We start from the raw sequence: 19,519 nt of genomic DNA on the forward strand, positions 1-19,519 counted from the left end.
GTGATCGTGTTTGTGCGTGGATGTTGAGAGTCAAGTCAAATGTGTGAGCGGTGGTGAGGGAGGAGAGAGAGATGAAGATGAAGATGAAGAAGAAGAAAATCATGCTTCTTTTGTAAGAGTCCATCACAAAGTGCCGGTGTCGGTGGATGGAGGACAAATCGTGATGGTGCTGTGAGCCTCGCACACTTTGGAGTCATCAACCAAGGGGCGACCGCGTTATGGGGAGTGTCAGCGAATTGTGCGCTTCCAGTTTTCAGGCGTTTTTGTGTCCGACGGTGCGAGCTCTGGAATCTCCTGCTGCTCCTGCTACTAAAGGTCAGTGATGATTTACTTTATAGGTAGCTACATAGGCTGACATTAAGATAAGTATTTGAGATGCATGTGGCATATTATGTGAGTCATTAAACCTGTGTGTGGCATAACAATCACAACTTGGTGGATCAAAACAATTTTCAGGAGTTAAAGCATTTTCAAATGTGTCTTGGTGTAGTCAAAACAATCATTCTAAGATGTTTATGGCATGTAAAATGCTGGTGGTGGCATAATAATCACCTTTTATAGTCAAAACGGTCTTTCGCTGGTGAATCAAAACAATCATTCTCAAATCTCTGGCATAACAATCACACACTGGTGAATCAAAATGCCCACTAGTCAAAAATGATTATTCTCAGTTAAAAAATAAAATAAAATCTTAAAGCAAAGCATGGCATAACAATCCCACGTTATTAAATCGAAACGATCATTCTTCATGTGGCATAGCAAACAAACACGAGTATATCATAACCATCATTCTCAAAGCTGCGTGAGGAAGCAATCACACTTGTAAATCTTTTTTTTTTTTTGGGCCTGTGCTCAAAATGATAATTTTCAACAGGTAAAAAAACAACAAAAAAACTTCAAACCCATGTGTAGCATAACAATCACACACTGGTGAATCAAAACTATCATTCTCATAGCTATATGTGGCATAGCAATCACACACTAGATTATCTAAAACATTCTCAAAGCTACGTATCACATAGTACACTGGTAAATCAATAATAATTTTCCATAGCCAAAGCCATCATTAACGCTAGTATGACATAACAATCATACATGTCGTATGAACACAAAGATTCTCAAACCTATGTGCAGCATGACCGTATGCTAGTGTAGTCAAAACATTGTGTGACATAACAATCCGACAACTGGTGAATCAAAACAATCATTCTCAAATCTATGTCTGGCATAACAATCACATCATGGTGGATCAAAATACCCACTAGTAAAAATGATTATTCTCATTAGTTAAAAATAATAATAATCTCAAAGCAAAGTGTGGCATAACAATCCTATGCTATTGAATCAAAACTATCATTCTCAAATGTGGCATAGCAAACACAAGTGAATCATAACCATCATTCTCAAAGCTGCGTGTGACATGGCAATTACACTTGTAATTTTTTTTGCCTATGCTCATAATAATTCTCAATAGTTAAAAAAAAAACCTCCTCAAACCCATGTGTGGCATAACAATGACACACTGGTGAATCAAAACTATCATTCTTAGAGCTGTATGTGGCTTAGAAATCACACACTAGAGTATAAAAATCATTCTCAAAGCTACGTATGACATAGCATACTGGTAAATCAAAAATAATATTCCATAGCCAAAGCCATCATTCCCAACCGTATGTATGGCATAACAATCATACTCGTCGTATGAACACAAACACTCTCAAACCCATGTGTAGCATGACCATATGCTAATGTAGTCAAAAAATTGTGTGACATAACAATCAGACAACTGGTGAATCAAAACAATCATTCTCAAATCTGTCTGGCATAACAATCACACACCGGTGAATCAAAGTAATCATGTTAACTAGTCAAAATGGCCATTCTCATTAGTTTAAAAAAATATTCTCAAAGCTTAGTGTGGCATAACAATCACATGATGGTGTAGTTAAAATGTCACAGTCACAATGACACATAATGTAATGTCCATTTGAAAGTTCTACATTACTGAAAAATATGAAAATGAAGGATTAGAAATGTCATGTAAACATTTGATAACGCTATCAGTGTTAATATAAGACTTCATCCCAATTCCTCATGTAAATATCGGTGCAACATGTTGCAGCCGTTGCCGTGGAGATTTCGGAGAGTGCGTGTGCGTGCCATGCTGTGTTTTATTTCATTTATTTATCTGGCATTTTGGTGTACACGCACGCATGAGTCAGGCAAAAAAGCTGCGTGCGCGAGATGGTGGGCTCGATTGGAGAGCGTGACGCACGCTCGTCGTCCTCTCGGGCCCAGATTGGATCCTCCTCTCAAGTGGGTGCCCGAGTGATATCATCTCCACGGCGGCCCACCGCTCTTGCCCTGATCGCCTGCGTGTCATTTTCGCCTCGTTCAAAGTCCATTTGGGACACGCGAGGACAAGAAGAGTTCGAGTGGACCTGGATTGTGTGCAGATTTGTCTTTTGGTCTTGTTTTATTTACTGCACTGTATAATCAACAAAAAGTTTGCTCCACTCAGGGGTTAGATTTGTATCTAATCTCAACTTTTTTTTTGGTCACCATGTTGATTATCTGATTCAGGAAAAGGGCCGTTAAAATAGTTCCTGAGCTCTTCCTTTTACCCATCCTCAGCATATCCTGTTGTTAGCGTGTCTAAAATGGCTGATTAAAGAGCACAGCTGCGATGATCTTTGGCTTCTTTGCTTCCCAGCACCATCCAATCACGTCCAATACGGCAGCTGCATCCGCCACAGAAAATGACTTTGAAATGATTTGGTTTTACACATTATTCATTGTTACAGAGGGGGACTTCTTTTACTTGAGTGATCTTGATTAGCTACAGTTCAGCAAATTCTACAATTACATTTAATTTCACATTTGAGGGGTGCACAGCACTTACTGACCCAACCATATGTATACAAAATTACAAAGTAAAATCTCCATGTCCACTAAAAGTATTTAATTCAAATATTGGTAATGTGTTTAATTGGGTCAATACTTAACTAAAAGTACGAAAGTAAAATCTTTTTATCTATTTAAGGTGGCGGCCATTTTGCCACTTGCTCTTGACTGAAAATGACAGACATCACGGTTGTTCAGAGTTCAGATAACGACCAATCACTGCTCAGCTTAAAAAAAAACGGGTGCGCTGTGATTGGTCGTTACCTGAGCCCTGGCAAAATGGCCGCCGCCTGAGATGGCTGGAATGATAATTTAGCAATATTAATCATGAATGTCGTGTTTAGGCTAGTGGGGGCACATTCAATTTATTATTATTATTGAACATTTTGGGGTTGACATCCACTTTAAATGAACAAATGAGTCATTCAATGAATGAAAATGCGATTAAACAAATCCCATGATAGATAGATAGATAGATAGATAGATAGATAGATAGATAGATAGATGGATAGTTTGTTTTTATTTGTTCAACGTTTTATGTAAGAATTCTCTCCTCCAGTCAGATATCGCGATTCGATACCAGCTGCTTTCTGATTGGCTGCTTCCGCTGAAGTCACGCCCACTCCCCCGAGTCCCAACACCGGCTGCTTTCCCTGATGAACACAGTTGTCATTTTTTTCACCCCATCCGAACGCAACCATAAATTCCAATTTTAACCTTTAAAGTTACTCAAAGTTGTATATTCTTGCTTCATTTGGGCCTCGTTTCATCTCCGGGCCATTGAACAGCGACGCGAACATGGTTTTAAAGTCGGAAGACGGCGTCGGTAAGTTGCCTTGGGGGTCCTTTTAATTTAAATGAAGCTAACAAAGTTAGCTCAGCGAGTTGGGCTAATTAGCAGCTAACGTGATGTAATTGAATACACCAGTAAGCGCATCATTCGCGTTTTATTTAAGTTAACAAGTAAGTATCTCGTCTCTTACTGTGTCAATAATAGCTCTTTATGGCCACACAAGCGAGCCATTATTAGTCAACTTGGACCGAAGCCACACTTGATGATGTTCCGTGCTCATTTATTAGTCCATTAAACCAGAGCATTCCCTTTTAAGACTTGTTTTTTTTTTTTGTCTGTTTTTTTTTTTTTTTTACGTCGTTAATGGATGTTTTAGACATCAGGACCTTGTGTGACGTTTAGTGAATGTTGATATTCTGTTGAGTTTATCGATATTGGTCCAGTTATTTACTCGAGACAGTAGCTAATATTTTATTTATATTATGCTTTCTGACCGCACCTAAGCAATGCATGTGTGATTTATGTCTTAAATTAAATATATTACCTATAGTGCAAAATCTAAATGAGCCTGAAGTTACGAATGAGTGAATTTCTGTTGTTTTCGAAATGTTAGTAAATGATTCAGCAGCAATAGTAAACATAATGTACATTATGCAATTAAAGAGTAATATTGTTTTTGTTGATGTGTCTTCATATTTGGATTGTCACTCCCATCAATTTATGTGTTAACCCATTAAAGATTTTTTTTTTTTTTTTAAATGATTGGTGCAAAATAAAAAGAAATAAGCCTAAAAACAACACACATGCTAGCAGAATTGGTGCAGCTCATTTGGTTTCAAACAGGAAATGTAAAAAAAAAAAAAGAAAAAAGTACCATTCGCAATAATGTTCATATTGTTCAGTATACAGGAAAGAATATTTGTTGCAGGTGTCTGCGATGTTGCGTCTTCCTGCAGTATAGTTTGTGGCATATGTCCTGCATCCAAAAACAGCTCCAGCTCATTCCTCATTCTTTCTCTCTGGCCACATGTCTGCTGTGCTGAGTTGAACACGTTGGACTTTGTGGTGATGAATGGCTCCCAGTCTCCGTGGGGAGTTCACCGTAACCGCTGGATTATATCACGCCGCGTCGAGCTGGTTAGCCTTGGGGCCAGCTGCCGTGGAGAGAGACAATCCTCGCTTTATGAGTGAAGCGAGACAACCAAACGCATCATTTTCTTTTCTTCCCAAATAAACCCGCTTGGCCTCGGGTCCCTGGTCAGCTGCCTCTGACGGTCCCAATGGGGTAAGGTTGGACGAGACTGGACCGAACTGAGAGGCATGTAATGACCACAACAACATTTTGTCTATCCAGAATCCTCATTCCACTCAAAAGAAATTTCTCGGAAAAAAAAAAGCCGGAATGGAAAGGCAGTGGGGCCTGAGGCTCAGCTAAATTTCAAAGGTCCATGCTGCCATGCAATCAAAATATTTGTTCCCGTTGTATTTTCCGTAACATGGTTTAAGTTCGATGTCTAATTGCGGTTTGTTGTTTGCATGCAATATCCTTTGATAGACAAACACTTGAAACTTGAATTTGAATTTGGCGATTGGCCGGCAACCAGTTCAGGGTGTACCCCGCCTACTGCCCGAAGCCAGCTGGGATAGGCTCCAGCAACCCCCTCGACCCTTGTGAGGAGTAAGCGATCAAGGAATTAAATGGATGGATGGACTGTGAGTGGCGAAAATGTACCTGCCTATTGTACAAAGCTAAAACTTTGCATCACCTGGAAACTTTGATGAGTTGAGGAATAAACTGTTTCAATTTGTCTTAACATTTCGGAACAATAATTCTGCTTTGTTTAGGCACATTTCGTGAAGGTTAGCTTTACCCGCGCTAAAAATAAATTTCCAGGTAAATTTTCCTGCTAAGTTTGTGGACTGTTTTAACAGTACCTGTGTTTGACGTGGATGGTTGTTTTAAAAATATTTAAATAATGTGTGTAAAGGTTGCGTTTTTATTACATAATATTTAATGGTAATTTTGGTAAAATAAATAAATACAAAAACTAACAAACAGGCTCTAATGACTAATTAAAACTAACTAAGTAAAAAAAAGAAGAAGCTGAAAATGAAATAAAAACAAACTACAATGAAAATTTACAAACAAATATATGTTAACCCACTAACTCACTAATCCGGGGAACCTCACCATTCCTCCCCATTCATTTTACACCATTTCATGTTGCAGGTCTAGCAATATTTACTTTTTTACTTGTCTCAAGGTCTTTCTGTACTTGAAACGTCACTCATTTGCATCATAGACTGCACTTCCTCTTTCGTTTGCAACCGGTTTCAGCGGCAAACTACCTCTGAACAGTGAAACCCATTATGCATCTGTTGCTACATAAGCAGCTATACGGATGTTAAATAAATCAAATTTCACTTTGCGCTCATGATGCCCAACTCTAAGGTCACACTGTGAGGGAGGAGATAGAAGAGGGAGGGGAGGTATTGGGGGAGGGTGATGTTAAAGGGTCTCACCATTCTCTAGCGCTTGCAGATCGGTCTCTTCTCCCATGCTGAATTGAGCGTCATGAGGCTGGACTGGAGTTCTAACTGGACACCATCTTAATAACTAACAAAGGACTGAAGGCCAAATATGTGGACTTATCAGCTTTAAAGTTTAGACGAGTGGATCAGATTGGATTATTGAGTTTTTATGTAAATATCACTGGTAAGAAGCAGCGGGACACATGTGATAGGTGGCAACTTAAGTGCTAACATTTGTCAAATTCATTTTGTGCATTGTGTGTGAAGTGCGCATATGTCACACATTCCGTGCAGCTGGCCGCTATGACGAGGAGTCTCGTTGCTTGCAAAAATACAGACACAAACTTAGTGGCCTCCACAGCCTCTTGTTGCTGCTGTCTGTATGTGTGTTATAACTTAGGATGTTATTTTAAACGTGCTGATGTCAATCAAGTGTTTGCACTGTTTTCTGCTCACAGTGGTGTGTTTGTTATTCTTGTGCTGGGTTATAATAAGAGCGACTGTAGTCTGGATAAATGCATCTGTCTGGGAGCTTTGCCCTTTTTAGAAGGGATGTAATGCTGCATTTATTTAGCCAACTGTGGACCTCTGGATCACAAGGCAAAACTGTTGTCATAATCATTCTAGTGACCGGATTGAACGCCAAGGCAGGATCAAAGTGACACATACACAATCAAGATGGAGCTAATTTGAGCTCAGTCATGTTGTGTCTTCGGGGGTTTGTCTTACCAGATGGTTAGATAACAACTGCAGTGTTTGTTTTCTATTGAATAAATTTGGAATATGTCGAAAATTTGGAACTTCAGGGGCGGGTGTGGGTGGGGGTCATAATGCATACAAAACTGTTGTTGCCATAGCGACACAGACCAATCTCCTTGTCAGTTTGTTGTATTTACACATTCTTGTTGGCCCTCAGTGCCCGATGACCTCAGTCCAGAGGAGAGACAGGAGCTGGAGTGCATCCGCCGCAGAAAACAGGAGCTGCTGCAGGACATCCAAGTAAACACAAACACAGATGCACAAACGCACAACTCGTGTCAACCTCGTGGCAAAACTACCGTCAAGTCTCAATTTTCTGCTAAACTTGATGTTACACACAGACCGGATAATTACAGGAATAGTATCGTTTGAACCTGTTACTTTTTCCCCCACAGGAAATAATGTAAAATGTTCATTATGAGGCATGACAGAAAAGGGAAACATAAAAGTAAATTCACCTGCAATTGACATGTTTCTTGGTGTTTTTCAAACCTCACTTGTCTGATTTAAGTGTCCCTTCCACGTGCCCTCAGGACAAGTGTGCAATGGGCCGTCAAATATTCCAGTTATGGAGACACGGGTCGGCGTTGCTTTATAAAGAGGAGGGAGGGGGGAGACGCATGTGGAGGAGTCCAGACTTGACTTATTTACTCGTGATGAGGATTGTGTCTGGGCAGTTTCTAATCAGAGACCCATTCCTTGTCCCATTTTTGTTATCATACTCCACCTTCGATCTTTTTATACTTTTTTTTTTTTTTCTTTTCTTTTCTTGCTGTTCATCGTCATTGCATTCATCCCTACTTGCACCAGTCTGGGCCAAGTGTGTGTGTGTTGGGGGGGATGGGGGGTATTTGGCCGAGCAGGCTAGTGAATGTGGGTCAGGGTGTGAGAGGGGAAGCAAGGTCGCCTGGCTGACCCAAGAACAGGTGCTCCGGCTCTCACAGCGATTTGTGGGGATAGAGTTGTAGGCTTTCACTCATCTATATTTTTAATTTTCTTGTTTTATGCTCTTAGAGGCTGAAGAATGAGATAGCAGAGGTCACCAGCGAGATTGATAACCTGGGACTGACTGAAGAAAGGTACGAAGTCTTTCGAGAAACATTTTTGTGTGCGAGTGCAGACTTCCAGCGAGACTATGAAAGATGATCCCAAAAAATTGAGGGCACCGTTATGTCTGCTTTATTTGTCAGCAGGCTAATTCCTGATTCACGGAAGAGGCTGGAATAGACTTTACCTCAACATATCCAGATCTATACTAAAATCAAATGGACTCCTCAGTTTACATCGGACTTTTCAAATGCATGCTCAGTTACTACTGTACTTACTATTTTTTTATGAGGTTGTTTACAGCGAAATGTTTCCGGTTCCATATTCAAATTCACCTATTCCTATTTTTTCCTGTAGAACTCATCCCCAGCTATTCACTGACAAACTCGCCTATTTACATATACTTGTGCTCTTGCTGTAATGATCTAAGATACCTCAAGATGGTGCCAAAACCCTGGCTGGTTATTTGAAAAGTATTTACAGTATTGACATTAATGAGGTATTATGGTGTTCTGAATTACTAATTTGAGTTCTCTGTAGGAACAGAACCGAACCGGGGACGCTGTGTACAGTATTACCTTATGAGGTTTATGTAGCTGATGGTATTTTCTGGTTCAATAGGAAAAGCATGCAGAGGAATAAACAGATGGCCATGGGTCGGAAGAAGTTCAATATGGACCCCAAGAAGGTGAGAGAAATACCCCCCCCCCCCCCCCCCCCAAAAAAAAAAAAAAAAAAAAAAAAACTTTTTTTTTTTTTGAAAGTTAAAGCTTATAACGCTTAATTTTTACAATGTTTTTTTTTACTGCTTGAAAAACTGCTATGCTTATTCATTCAAACCAAAAAACGCGTAAACATGTTGTTAATACGTTCTCCATAACTCCCAAAACTTTATTTTTACGTTGTTGTTTTTTTTTTTCTTGGCTTAAAGCAATGGTAGTTATTACAAAAAAATGACAGCAGGTGGCAGCAGAGTATAAGAGATCAGCCAAGGCCATGGTGAAACAAGCTCCTTTTGACAATGTTTTCCCCAGGAATGTGAATATCGGTGAAACTTAGCTGTATTCTAATGCTAATTGATACAAAACGGAAATGGATACAAATGTACATTTTTTCCTGATGAAAGAAGAGACTCTAATCTTTCTTTTGGTAGGCTCCAGGTTTTTATAGTAATGCAACACAATATTCTGTGGTCCTTGCAAAATCAGTCATAATCCAGTATAACAACCGGGTTGCTTCAGTGAAAATGGCTGGGAGTGAATGAGTTAATCATGAATGTATGCATTTGCGACATGTGTCTCAAGGGAATCCAATTCCTGATTGACTGCTCGTTGCTGAAAAACACCAGTGACGACATTGCACGCTTCCTCTACAAGGGCGAGGGCCTGAACAAGACGGCCATCGGCGATTACCTCGGAGAGAGGTCAGTGTTTTTGCAGGCACTCCCTCCAGAGAATTCTCCCGAAAATGTCATCTTAAGCACAAATTATACCCTTTTATACCCAGTGATGCCGCGGTAACGCATTCCTCAATAATGGCTGCTATTTTGAGTAATCTGATTAAAGTTAATATTCAAAGACGAACTGTGTTAATTTATAATATAACAAAGTTGGTCAAATGTTTGTGTGTGTGTGTGTGTGTGTGTGTGTGTTTTGCAGAGACGACTTCAATATCGAGGTGCTGCACGCCTTCCTACAGCTGCACGAGTTCTCGGACCTGAACCTGGTCCAGGCCCTGCGGCAGTTCCTGTGGAGCTTCCGTCTTCCCGGCGAGGCCCAGAAGATCGACCGCATGATGGAGGCCTTCGCCCAGCGGTACTGCCACTGCAATCCCGGCGTGTTTCAAAGCACAGGTTGAGTGGGCAATCTTCAGCCGCAGGATTCTGATGGCCGGACTCCTGCAATAATGACTGCTTTTTATTTCCACAGACACGTGTTATGTGTTGTCCTTCGCCGTCATCATGCTAAACACTAGTTTGCACAACCCCAACGTGAAGGACAAGCCCTCCGTTCAGAGATTTACTGCCATGAATCGAGGCATTAACGATGGTGGAGATCTGCCAGATGAGCTTCTCCGAGTGAGAGAATTTTCCTTTACCTAAACTTCCATAATTTGCTTATTTCTATATTGCAAGATGGCTGTTGTCGTGAAAAAAAACCATGACAGGGAAGTACTCACATGAATTATTTGGTTGCACATTAAATGTTCCGGTAAACTGACAAAAGTAGCAATCACATTGCATTGTTCTACACAGTACAGCTTGTACCGAGTTGATGACAGATGGACTTCACCACTGCTTAATGATGATTATAGCTTGATGTTAATCGCCAATCACGTGTTTTGGCATGAACAACACGGGTGCCACCCTCAAATCAAGAGGTGGTCGGGCAACGTGGCAAACTAGCACAGTCACTTGCAAAATATGCAAGTCTAACCTCTAATAAGACAAAAATACAAATGTTACAAACGGCCATCTAAAAATGGCAACCATCTGACGCTAGGCTTGAATTCTCACGTCAGCCGTTGACGAATTCAAACCAACGCTCTCCTGTAACAGTGAAACGACCGCTAATAACCTGTAGCGATGACTTTGACGAAATGAGGACAATCGATGGTCTTTCAATAACCTGTAGAATCTGAAAATGAGCGTTTGTGAGCAACGAACATTCTGCTCAAGCCTTCATCCCCCAGATTCGTTCATCCATTCATAAATTACACTCACGCAGAGTTAACAAAACTGCAGGTTTGCTTACTGCGTGGTCACTGCAACTGAAAAGTAAATGAGCGGAAGCACAAATAGTTGACAATTGTAAAAAGTACCAATGATGACATTTTTTCATCGACATAGACTTGACTTTTTTTGAATGTGTATTTCAACTAGTCTTTTTCTATCACGAATAACTGTCAAACATTGACGAGCCCATGCAGAATCCATCGTCTGACTCTGTGTGTAGAACCTGTTCGAAAGCATCAAGAACGAGCCCTTTAAAATCCCAGAGGATGACGGCAACGACCTCACGCACACTTTTTTCAATCCAGACCGAGAAGGCTGGCTGCTCAAACTAGGTACGTGTTTGCCAAGACCGCCTCCTAGTGGCTTCTCCTAAGGGAGAGCTCTCATTCGTTGATGTAATCGATGTTAACGTTAACAAAATGACTGTTTTCTTCTTTTTGTTTTCTGTTTTATGAAACCAGGAGGTAAGTATTCCGTCCAACTCCGCTTCAATGCACCGACCGCTTCGCCGCCTCTCACCGCTCTGTGCACATTACCTTTGAGCTCACGCGCTAGAACGCAAGCCATGTCACGCCTCTTCTCCTACGCTGTGCTTTTAATCTCATAAACGCTGGCTTCTGATCCCCTTACCCAATTTTTTTTTTTTTTTTTTTTACTGCCACAAATTTTTTTAACCTGCTTTAACAGAAAAAGTTGCCATCAAGGATCCTGGCCGCTAACCTGTTGTACGTCTACAGGTGGACGGGTAAAGACCTGGAAAAGGCGCTGGTTCATCCTCACAGATAACTGCCTTTATTATTTTGAGTTCACAACAGTAAGTAGAATCCCCAAGAATATTGTGAGCCTTTAAATACCGCAATTGTGAAATGTATTTTCTCTGCAAAGGACAAAGAACCCAGAGGGATCATTCCCCTGGAAAATCTGAGCATCCGCGAAGTCGATGACTCAAAGAAGCCGGTAAACTCTTTGAACTTTTCACGCCGGATGCGGTTTCCAAACGGCTCACTGACGCTCTTTATCCTCGTCTCGTTCCCAAGAACTGCTTCGAGCTCTTCATCCCGGACCACAGAGATCAGGTGATTAAAGCCTGCAAGACAGAGGCGGACGGCCGCGTCGTGGAGGGCAACCACACTTTTTACAGAATCTCCGCCCCCACCGCAGAGGAGAAAGACGAGTGGATCAACAGCATCAAGTCAGTCTTATCGGTTGTGTTTTTTTCAAATTGGGACTGGGGGCCATGGACCCCATTTTAAATAATAGCCATTTATATTGTGTATGGGAGGTAACTGGAGTTAACATTTACACATGTGATCCATGCGAATGAAGCCTAGGAAGATCCCATATTAAATTCTGGTAGCCATTTACATAGGGCAGCTGTTGCCAAAATGGATGGCACACACCTGACAGTAGAATGTGATTTATTTGATATAGAACCTAAAAAGATTACATGTTAAATTGGGTTACCCTTTTATACATAATCGCTTAGATTTTGTCCTCTGATATCAAATGTCCTCCATGTGTCTCTTGCAGAGCCGCCATTAGCAAGGACCCCTTCTACGAGATGTTGGCTGCTCGCAAAAAGAAAGTTTCCTCCTTGAAGGGCGTGTAGCGTGCGAAAACAAGCACAGGTTTGACCGATGCGTGCTGCTGGGAAAAAAAAAAAATGGAACTCAACTGCTCACGCCAATGAACCACTGTTGCACCTTCATTTCCCCAACTGCAAATTCAACTCATTTCTTTTTTTTTTATATATATATATATATATATATATATATAAATACATACAGTATAATTATGTTTTGAGAAGCACCCTCTATCTGTTTAGAGTTTACTTCTCCGACTGAACAATTGACATCTCATGAAAGACCATGCAGATATTCATTTAAATGAGGCACAAAAAGACAAACTGGATCTCTTCACATTTCATTTCCATATTCTCCCCTTCCCATGCTTTCAAAGCACATTTTCGTGGAAATGAAGGTGATTGAAGGCGTCGCTTGGTATTTATTTGTCCTTATTTATTGTTTTGTCTCATTAAAAGTTTACAACCAATCAAGGTTCTTCCGAAACCTGCATTGTTTCTCTTACACAAAACACTCACACTTTCATTTTTATAATACAAATATATTGGCTCACTTTTCACTGCAAGTACGGTAAGTAGATCTGTAATTGCACGATATGGCACACATTGTCCTTCACTGTTTGCAACATTCTCTCTCTTGAAGTCCCTTTCACTTCTCCAGAGCAGAAGATGCTTTTTGAAATGTAACATGTAAGTAAATCAGTCTGTGTTTCAATTTCTGGATCACACAATTGTAGTTTTGAGATAACCCGGCATGCCAGAGATACTCCAGTGCGTCTTTCACATATGTGCAGTGTCAGCAGAAACGACATCACCTTGATATTCACCACCTGTGCAACAACAACAACACAGACACAACGTCAAGGATAAAATGAGACCCGGCTGGTAGGTTTTCCTCAATAAATATTGAAGTTAAAACCTTGAAAAGATCTGATTGGGCTAACGTCTAAGACCATTCCTGTTTTCACCACTAGAAGGCACACTGCTCCAGCGTGTAGTCAGTTGAACTGTTCCACCCTTGTAGAATCTTAGACAAAGCCTGGAGCGGGTCCAAAAATTAATGTTCTAACAATAACACCGTCCCTCTTCTCAGCAGATGGTAATAATCTTTACAGTACAGTAGTTGTTTTCTGTAATTGTTACGTACAAAGCTATTGTTTGAGTGCTGCTTTTTGTTTTTTCCTGCCAGGAACAGCGAGATAGCGGATGCAAAAATAAAGCTTCTAAAAATGGCTCCTGTTTTGAGGTCAAACAAAGGTAGATTTTTTATTTTTTTGTTCAACTGAATTTTTAAAAATTGTAAATTTAGAAAAAAAGATGCACATTTTTTTTAGAGGTTTAATCATGATATATTTAGTGGAAAAAATAAAAAATATCAAAGCTGTATTTTAATGGATTTTTGGTTTTCACAGCTTTTGCCCATTGCCAGTGAGTGGTCACATTCTTATTTCTTAGTTGTCATGCACACCAAACAAAGAGTTATCCACACAACGGAGGTGAACCTCCAAAGATGGTGCTCATAAATAAATGTGAATGAGTCAAGAGCGAGGAGGGGTGAGTCAGTCGTGGCGCTTTTTGGGGGATGCTGCTGGGAAGACGAGGACGGGGGTTCGGGATGGACCACAACGGCTCTAGAAGTTGCTTTAGAAAATTGCCCGTGGTTGCTTCAGAGCTGGGTTCTGGTGACTGCGCCAGTCCAAGACTATTAATCACATCCATGTATGGATGATGTCACAAAAAAAATATAAAAATGTCAAAAACATTCTGGCAAGACAAACTTGACATGACTTTCCAGTGCATTAATCTTTTATGTAGAGGGCAGTGCTGTATATCCTGAAACTGTATACGCACATACAGTACATGTAATCGCCCTGCCAAGCAAAAAGGTAAACAGAGCTGCAAGTTGGTTGCATTACCTCAGAAGAAGTTCTTGATGAACGGCGTGACCAGTTTGACCCAGAGTTTAACATGGCGGTCCGGCTGCTCGAATGTCAACCGGGACACCTCCGAGGAGCGCTGGTATAACATCTCCTGCTCCTGTTTCATGGCAGAAGACAATTGCAGGCCTAAACAAACCGCCGTCGGCATTACATCTAACTAGGATGAAGGAAAAAAAACAAAAAGCAGACCTCCCGCAGTTGGTCCTGCAACTGCTCGTTCTCCGTGACAATAGCGATCTGGGCCTCCAGGTCACGGTGAACTGAGCGGTAGCCGAAATTGGGGGAGCCGATTAGTGTGAGGCAAGGCCGGTCCTGCCCATGGAGGTAGTACCACAGACCTGGAGGATGACAACACAAAATCGGGGGACAGACATCGTGAAAATATATTTTTTGACAGTCACAATTTAGTAATACAATAATCTGGGGGTTTTCCTGGATCAAATCGAGGCAGAGGCTGACTACCAATACCAGCCTTATTTTAAGGTATTAGTACTCGCGGAAACATACCATTATGGACCGTCCATAACGATCTCAAAAACGCTCTTTCCCCAACCGTTTTCAACAAATTTGTGAATAATGATGAAACTTAGCTATATTCTAATTCTAATTGCTGCAAAACGGGAACAGGTAGAAATTTCCTTTTTTTTTCCTGATAAAAGAAGAGACTTTACTCTTTCTTTTGGTAGGTTTTTATAGCAATAGAAGACAATATTCTGTGGGCCTTGCAAAATTAGTCAAAATCCAATAAAACATCCAGGAGCGAGTGGCTTGCTTCAGTGAAAATGACTTCTTGGAGTTAAAATGCGTTCCTCTCGAGCTCAATCAACACAGCTGGAGCGCTGTGTTGAGCGATATCAGTGACTCAGGCTGGAGGTGGCTACCTCTTAATTTTGTACACAGGAGAAAACCCTAATCATTTGTATTTCAAACCTGCAATTTCACACATCAACAGATCCAAAATGGAGTCACCTTTGGCGTGGAACGTCCACTTGGGCCTGTGGTACTCGTGCAGTTGGACGCGGCCCTGCTGGCCCAGCTGACGCACGCGCTCGTAGAACTGCCTGGCGATGTGCGTGTACGCGTCGGGGATGGCGCCGGCGACGCCCTTGGCCCCGAAGAAGCCGTTGACCTCCGGCGAAGCGGTGAGGATGCGGTAGCCGGCCCCCGCCCCCAGTACCAGACTCATGTACGCCCGCGTCAGGTTGAAGTAGCCCGACGTCAGGTAGACGGTGGAGTCCGGGCCCGCGTCTCGCAGCAAACGCTGGAGGAAAAACTTGTGAGTGATGATTTTTAGCATTTAGTTATTTTTTATAAGCATGTTTTTAACTGCAGTACAGGACCAATGTGTGAGTTCTAATACATTTTACAAATGAAGCTTGCAGTGTTGATGCACTCGTTTACATTCCATTGCACTGGCAATTGTTTTTTGAGTTAATGCCCAGAAAATGTGACTAACAACAGGCTCAAATATTCCGGCGTTAGTCATGTTTTTACTCCGTGAGTCACACGCAGGATGACAAACACGCCGCTCTCGCCCACCTGCGTGACCTGCTCGTCCACCTGGATGCCGAGGGGCTTCATCTGGACAAGGGGGAACACCCAAGTGTCCTCGTCCTCCTGTCCCTCCTCCTCCTCTCGGTGCTGGCTGAGAAGCAGCTGCTGGCGCACGCAGGCCATGTCCACCACCTCCATGATGCGCTTGCTCGCCGCGGCAGAGAAGTCCTGCCTGTCGCCTGGTTGTCGTGGAGATCCAAAGGAGGTCAAGACAGTTTAGTGTGGGTATTGTTAGTTTATGCACCATACCAGAATTACGCACTTTTTTTTTCTCTATGTTTTATGTTACGATCTTATTCTGAATTTTTAAAAACATTTGCAAAAAGGCTTTTTTAACAAAAAATTGTAGAATTCTGTTAAGGGTAAAAAGAATTCACACCATTTTGGAATAACAAAACGTTCAAAAAGTGAAAGGCTTTTAACTACTTTCCGGATGCTCTGAATAGTCACCATTTGTTTAAAACAACTAATTACAGAGTCATTAGCAGGTTAGTTTTGGCCTTTATAATAGACAGCTTGTTTACTCATTGACTACAATTGTGGCAGCTAATTTTACCCTCGAAAGTGTTTCTACTATGAGGAAATGTTAACGGCATTTTTATCAATTAACCACATGGGTGTGTGTGTGTCAGTATGAATGCGCGTGTTCTTCTAGGGCATATCGCCTTACAGCATCACTGTCACAGCACAACGCTATTCCCAGCGTTTGGTTTCCGCAGTCCGGCAGACATGATGTCATTCACCCCTCAGAACTGGCATCTTGGAATTCTGTACTCCAGTTATGTTACTCCACGCAATGTAAGTAAGTGCGCGTGTGTGTATACATGACGCCCAATGGTAGAAGTAAACGTAAAATTCAGGACCGATTTCGCTTTTTACTTTTGCCATATTTTGTTACAGCCTTATTCTCAAATAAAATAAATCTTACAAATTCTAAACACCCCATAATGACATGAAAAAGCTTTAGACATTTTTGCATATTTATTAAAAATCAGAAATCACAGGTACATAATTATTTACAGCCCTTGCGCAATACTTGTCTGGTTTGGCAGTAATTACAGACTCGAGCCTTTGTAAATATGATGCCACAAGCTTGGCACACCTATTTTCGGGCGGAGGAATCTCTTTGCAGCACCTCCCATCAGGTTAGACGTTTGTGTTTTGAGACATTAACCCTTGGGTGTTTATATCAACTAGATTTGAGTCAAGGTTTAGAAAGATCTTAAAGATGTTAAGTACAAACAGGACATGTACAATATGTACATGTGGATTCTTAAGTTTAAAAAATGTTTTTTCATATAAAAATGGGGTGTTGTGAATATAGTCTGGATGCGCTGTTTATCACTGTAGTTGTACATCCAAAATATTAGAAACATTGGCACAATTCCACACAAAAATTTCAAGTTATCAACCTTTGTACGGGTGCACCATGCCATCCCGCATGGCCACCGAGTCATCAGGTCCAAGCTGTAGCGAGACGTCCCCGACCGCCTCTACCAGCTCGGAGAAGAAGTCCGCGAGCTCGCCGCAGTCCTCCAGCAGGACGTAGCGGTCCTGCCGGTTAGTGAAGTAGGAGTCGCTCAGATTGGCCCTGAAAAAAATGACACCCAAGCGTGTTTATTTTTGTTTTAATGCCTGTTCACAAAGTGATAAAGGCAAACTTGAATAGATTTGCTGCGGCAGAAAGATCTAGAATGGCAGGTCAGCAAGCCACAAAATTTTGTGAAATGTTGCCAGAAGAGCTGTTTATAGCTGTATTGCCCTATTTTCAACCTTCTTGTGGGTGCTTCCTTACCATACTACATGCTCTCAATTGGAGGGCTAAAAACTGGGTCATAATTGACTTTTGAAAAGGCAGGAACATTTATTACTAACTTTTTGTGTAACATTTTTTTAAGTATTGTCATTTTTGCTCTATTGATTTTTTTTTACACAAATACAATTGGGTCATAATTGACTTGAAAAGGCAGGAAAAATTACAAACTTTTTGTATGACTTTTCTTTTTCTTTTTTACTTTATTGATTTTTCTTTTAACACAAATACAATTGGGTTATAGTTGACTTTTGAAAAGGCAGGAATAATTACTACTAACTTTTTGTGTAACTTTTATTTTTTTATTTTAAGTATTGTCATTTTTGCTTTATTGATATATATATATATTTTTTTTTACACAAATACAATTGGGTCATTGACTTTTGAAAAGGCAGGAAAAATTACCAACTTTTTGTGTACTTTAAAAAAAATTTTTTTTAGGTATTGTCATTTTTGTTTTATTGATTTTGTTTTTTACACAAATGCAATTACAGTTTATCAGTTGGGAAAAAAAGGTGACATGTAAAATTAAAACAATTACATTTAAAATAGTAATACAAAAATATGTATATGGGATAATACAAAATAGGATAGCACAGTGTGGGAGTGGTTAGCACATCTGCCTCGTAGTTCTAAGGTTTAGGGTTTGAATCCTGGCCCTCCTGTGTGGAGGCATTTTCTGTGCTTTCTAACTCAGTCGCAGGCCCTAATGAGATATCTAAAATAGTTATATCAAATAAAGTATAAATAAAATATTGCATGCGCTCCGGCAATTGAATACACGTTTCAAAGGATTTGCATTTGCACTTCCTACGTAATCTATTTGATTTTGCAGTTTGTTTGCATTTTTCATCAGTTTCCAGCAAAGTCTACAAACATAACCTGACAGAAAAAACACACATGACGCTGTTGTTCAAACATTTCCAAGAACTGATCCGAGAAGTCACTTATGAGTCGGCACCTACCCGCTGATGATGAAGCTGTCGTCAAATAGGTAGACCTTGATGTGCTGCACGCCGATGGTCTCGTTGAAGCGCTGCGGCACCAGCAGCCTCAGCAAGCCCCTCAGGTCAGGCGTGTGGTATAGGGAAATGCGCATTTGCGAGGTGAAGCGCTGTAGCAGAGGCAGCAGCATGGTCCTCGAGTTCACCTGCCCTGAGGAGAGGAGCAATCGGGGAGTGTTAGCGCACACCTTTTTGCCCCTCTGATAGACATGTTTTCTGTGACGGGGACCGACGCTGACCTCGAGAGCCTCGTGTGTAGTCCAGCAACACGGAGACTTTAAGGTCGGGGGCGTGGCTGTTTTCTTGCGAGCTTTCCAGTGCTTCCTGCAGGCAGTTCACCTGCAACACAACAACAAAAACTGTAGAAATTCATCATAAGCCACGTTTTATGACTGTAATGCATAGATACCTTGGGCTGCTCGATTATGAAGAAAAATATTAATCATTATTATATTGGTAATAATTGAAATTATGCTGAGTACGATCATTTGTTTTTTGGTACAAAACAAGAAATGTTTAATTGGCGGACCTCTACTTGAACTACGTTTTGCTGTCAAGCTAGCTTGCTATCAAACAGGTGGCTATCATTGATAACACTTTGTAGTGCCTTAAAAGGAACAAGATGTTACAGAAAGAGTACAAAAAGATGTGGATTGGAGAAAATGGGTGCATTTTTCTATAAATAGTTTTGCGAACGTTCTATAGACAGTTTCGTTTGGCAAATGGCGATTGATGAGGTGCCGGCAGGTGGTTACTGTGGAAACTGGCCAACTATGTGGCATTTTATAAGACCTTCTAATGGAGGATTTTTAGATTGAAACTTTTTTTTTTTAGTATTAAGTAAGGCCATCATTTTA

General features: G+C 41.0%; 2 protein-coding genes across 8 annotated transcripts in view; one reads left to right on the forward strand and one right to left on the reverse strand.

Annotated features, from left to right (window-relative positions):
* On the forward strand, positions 1–16,623 carry LOC144004547 (cytohesin-1-like). Of its 4 annotated transcripts, none has more exons than XM_077501789.1 (15): positions 1–315; positions 7,146–7,228; positions 8,003–8,067; positions 8,657–8,723; positions 9,340–9,458; positions 9,694–9,887; positions 9,964–10,112; positions 10,990–11,102; positions 11,505–11,583; positions 11,655–11,726; positions 11,807–11,961; positions 12,300–13,608; positions 15,244–15,567; positions 15,804–16,066; positions 16,478–16,623. In XM_077501789.1, the coding sequence occupies exons 1-12, from the start codon at positions 219–221 to the stop codon at positions 12,376–12,378; spliced, it is 1,272 nt and encodes a 423-aa protein (XP_077357915.1). In that variant the 5' UTR covers positions 1–218; the 3' UTR covers positions 12,379–13,608; positions 15,244–15,567; positions 15,804–16,066; positions 16,478–16,623. The 4 variants fall into 4 exon arrangements, with proteins under 4 accessions (XP_077357915.1, XP_077357916.1, XP_077357917.1 ...); XM_077501791.1 differs by lacking the exon at positions 1–315 and adding an exon at positions 3,568–3,730 and having other exon boundaries at positions 8,005–8,067; XM_077501790.1 differs by lacking the exons at positions 1–315; positions 15,244–15,567; positions 15,804–16,066; positions 16,478–16,623 and adding an exon at positions 3,557–3,730.
* LOC144004546 (CDP-diacylglycerol--glycerol-3-phosphate 3-phosphatidyltransferase, mitochondrial-like) overlaps positions 12,755–19,519 on the reverse strand; it is a 12,524-nt gene continuing 5,759 nt past the window's right edge. Inside the window, exons 4-11 of one of the 4 annotated variants that reach the window (XM_077501785.1) lie at positions 18,902–19,001; positions 18,624–18,813; positions 17,258–17,436; positions 15,831–16,024; positions 15,261–15,564; positions 14,481–14,629; positions 14,268–14,388; positions 12,755–13,181 (exon numbers count right to left, since the gene is read on the reverse strand). In XM_077501785.1, the coding sequence (XP_077357911.1) occupies positions 14,269–14,388; positions 14,481–14,629; positions 15,261–15,564; positions 15,831–16,024; positions 17,258–17,436; positions 18,624–18,813; positions 18,902–19,001 (1,236 nt within the window). In that variant the 3' untranslated portion in view covers positions 12,755–13,181; position 14,268. The other 3 variants (XM_077501788.1, XM_077501786.1, XM_077501787.1) reach the window with 3 other exon arrangements.

The sequence above is a fragment of the Festucalex cinctus genome, chromosome 17 (assembly GCF_051991245.1).
Source record: "Festucalex cinctus isolate MCC-2025b chromosome 17, RoL_Fcin_1.0, whole genome shotgun sequence".
Classification (NCBI taxonomy): domain Eukaryota; kingdom Metazoa; phylum Chordata; class Actinopteri; order Syngnathiformes; family Syngnathidae; genus Festucalex; species Festucalex cinctus.

What these genes read in the sequence shown, in the direction of transcription:
- LOC144004547 (XM_077501789.1), top strand. Translation starts at nt 219, where the DNA reads ATGGGGAGTGTCAGCGAATTGTGCGCTTCCAGTTTTCAGGCGTTTTTG. An exon ending in AGCTGCTGCAGGACATCCAA is followed by an intron (nt 7,229 to 8,002) that starts GTAAACACAAAC and finishes TTATGCTCTTAG; the next exon opens with AGGCTGAAGAATGAGATAGC. An exon ending in GAGTGGATCAACAGCATCAA is followed by an intron (nt 11,962 to 12,299) that starts GTCAGTCTTATC and finishes TGTCTCTTGCAG; the next exon opens with AGCCGCCATTAGCAAGGACC.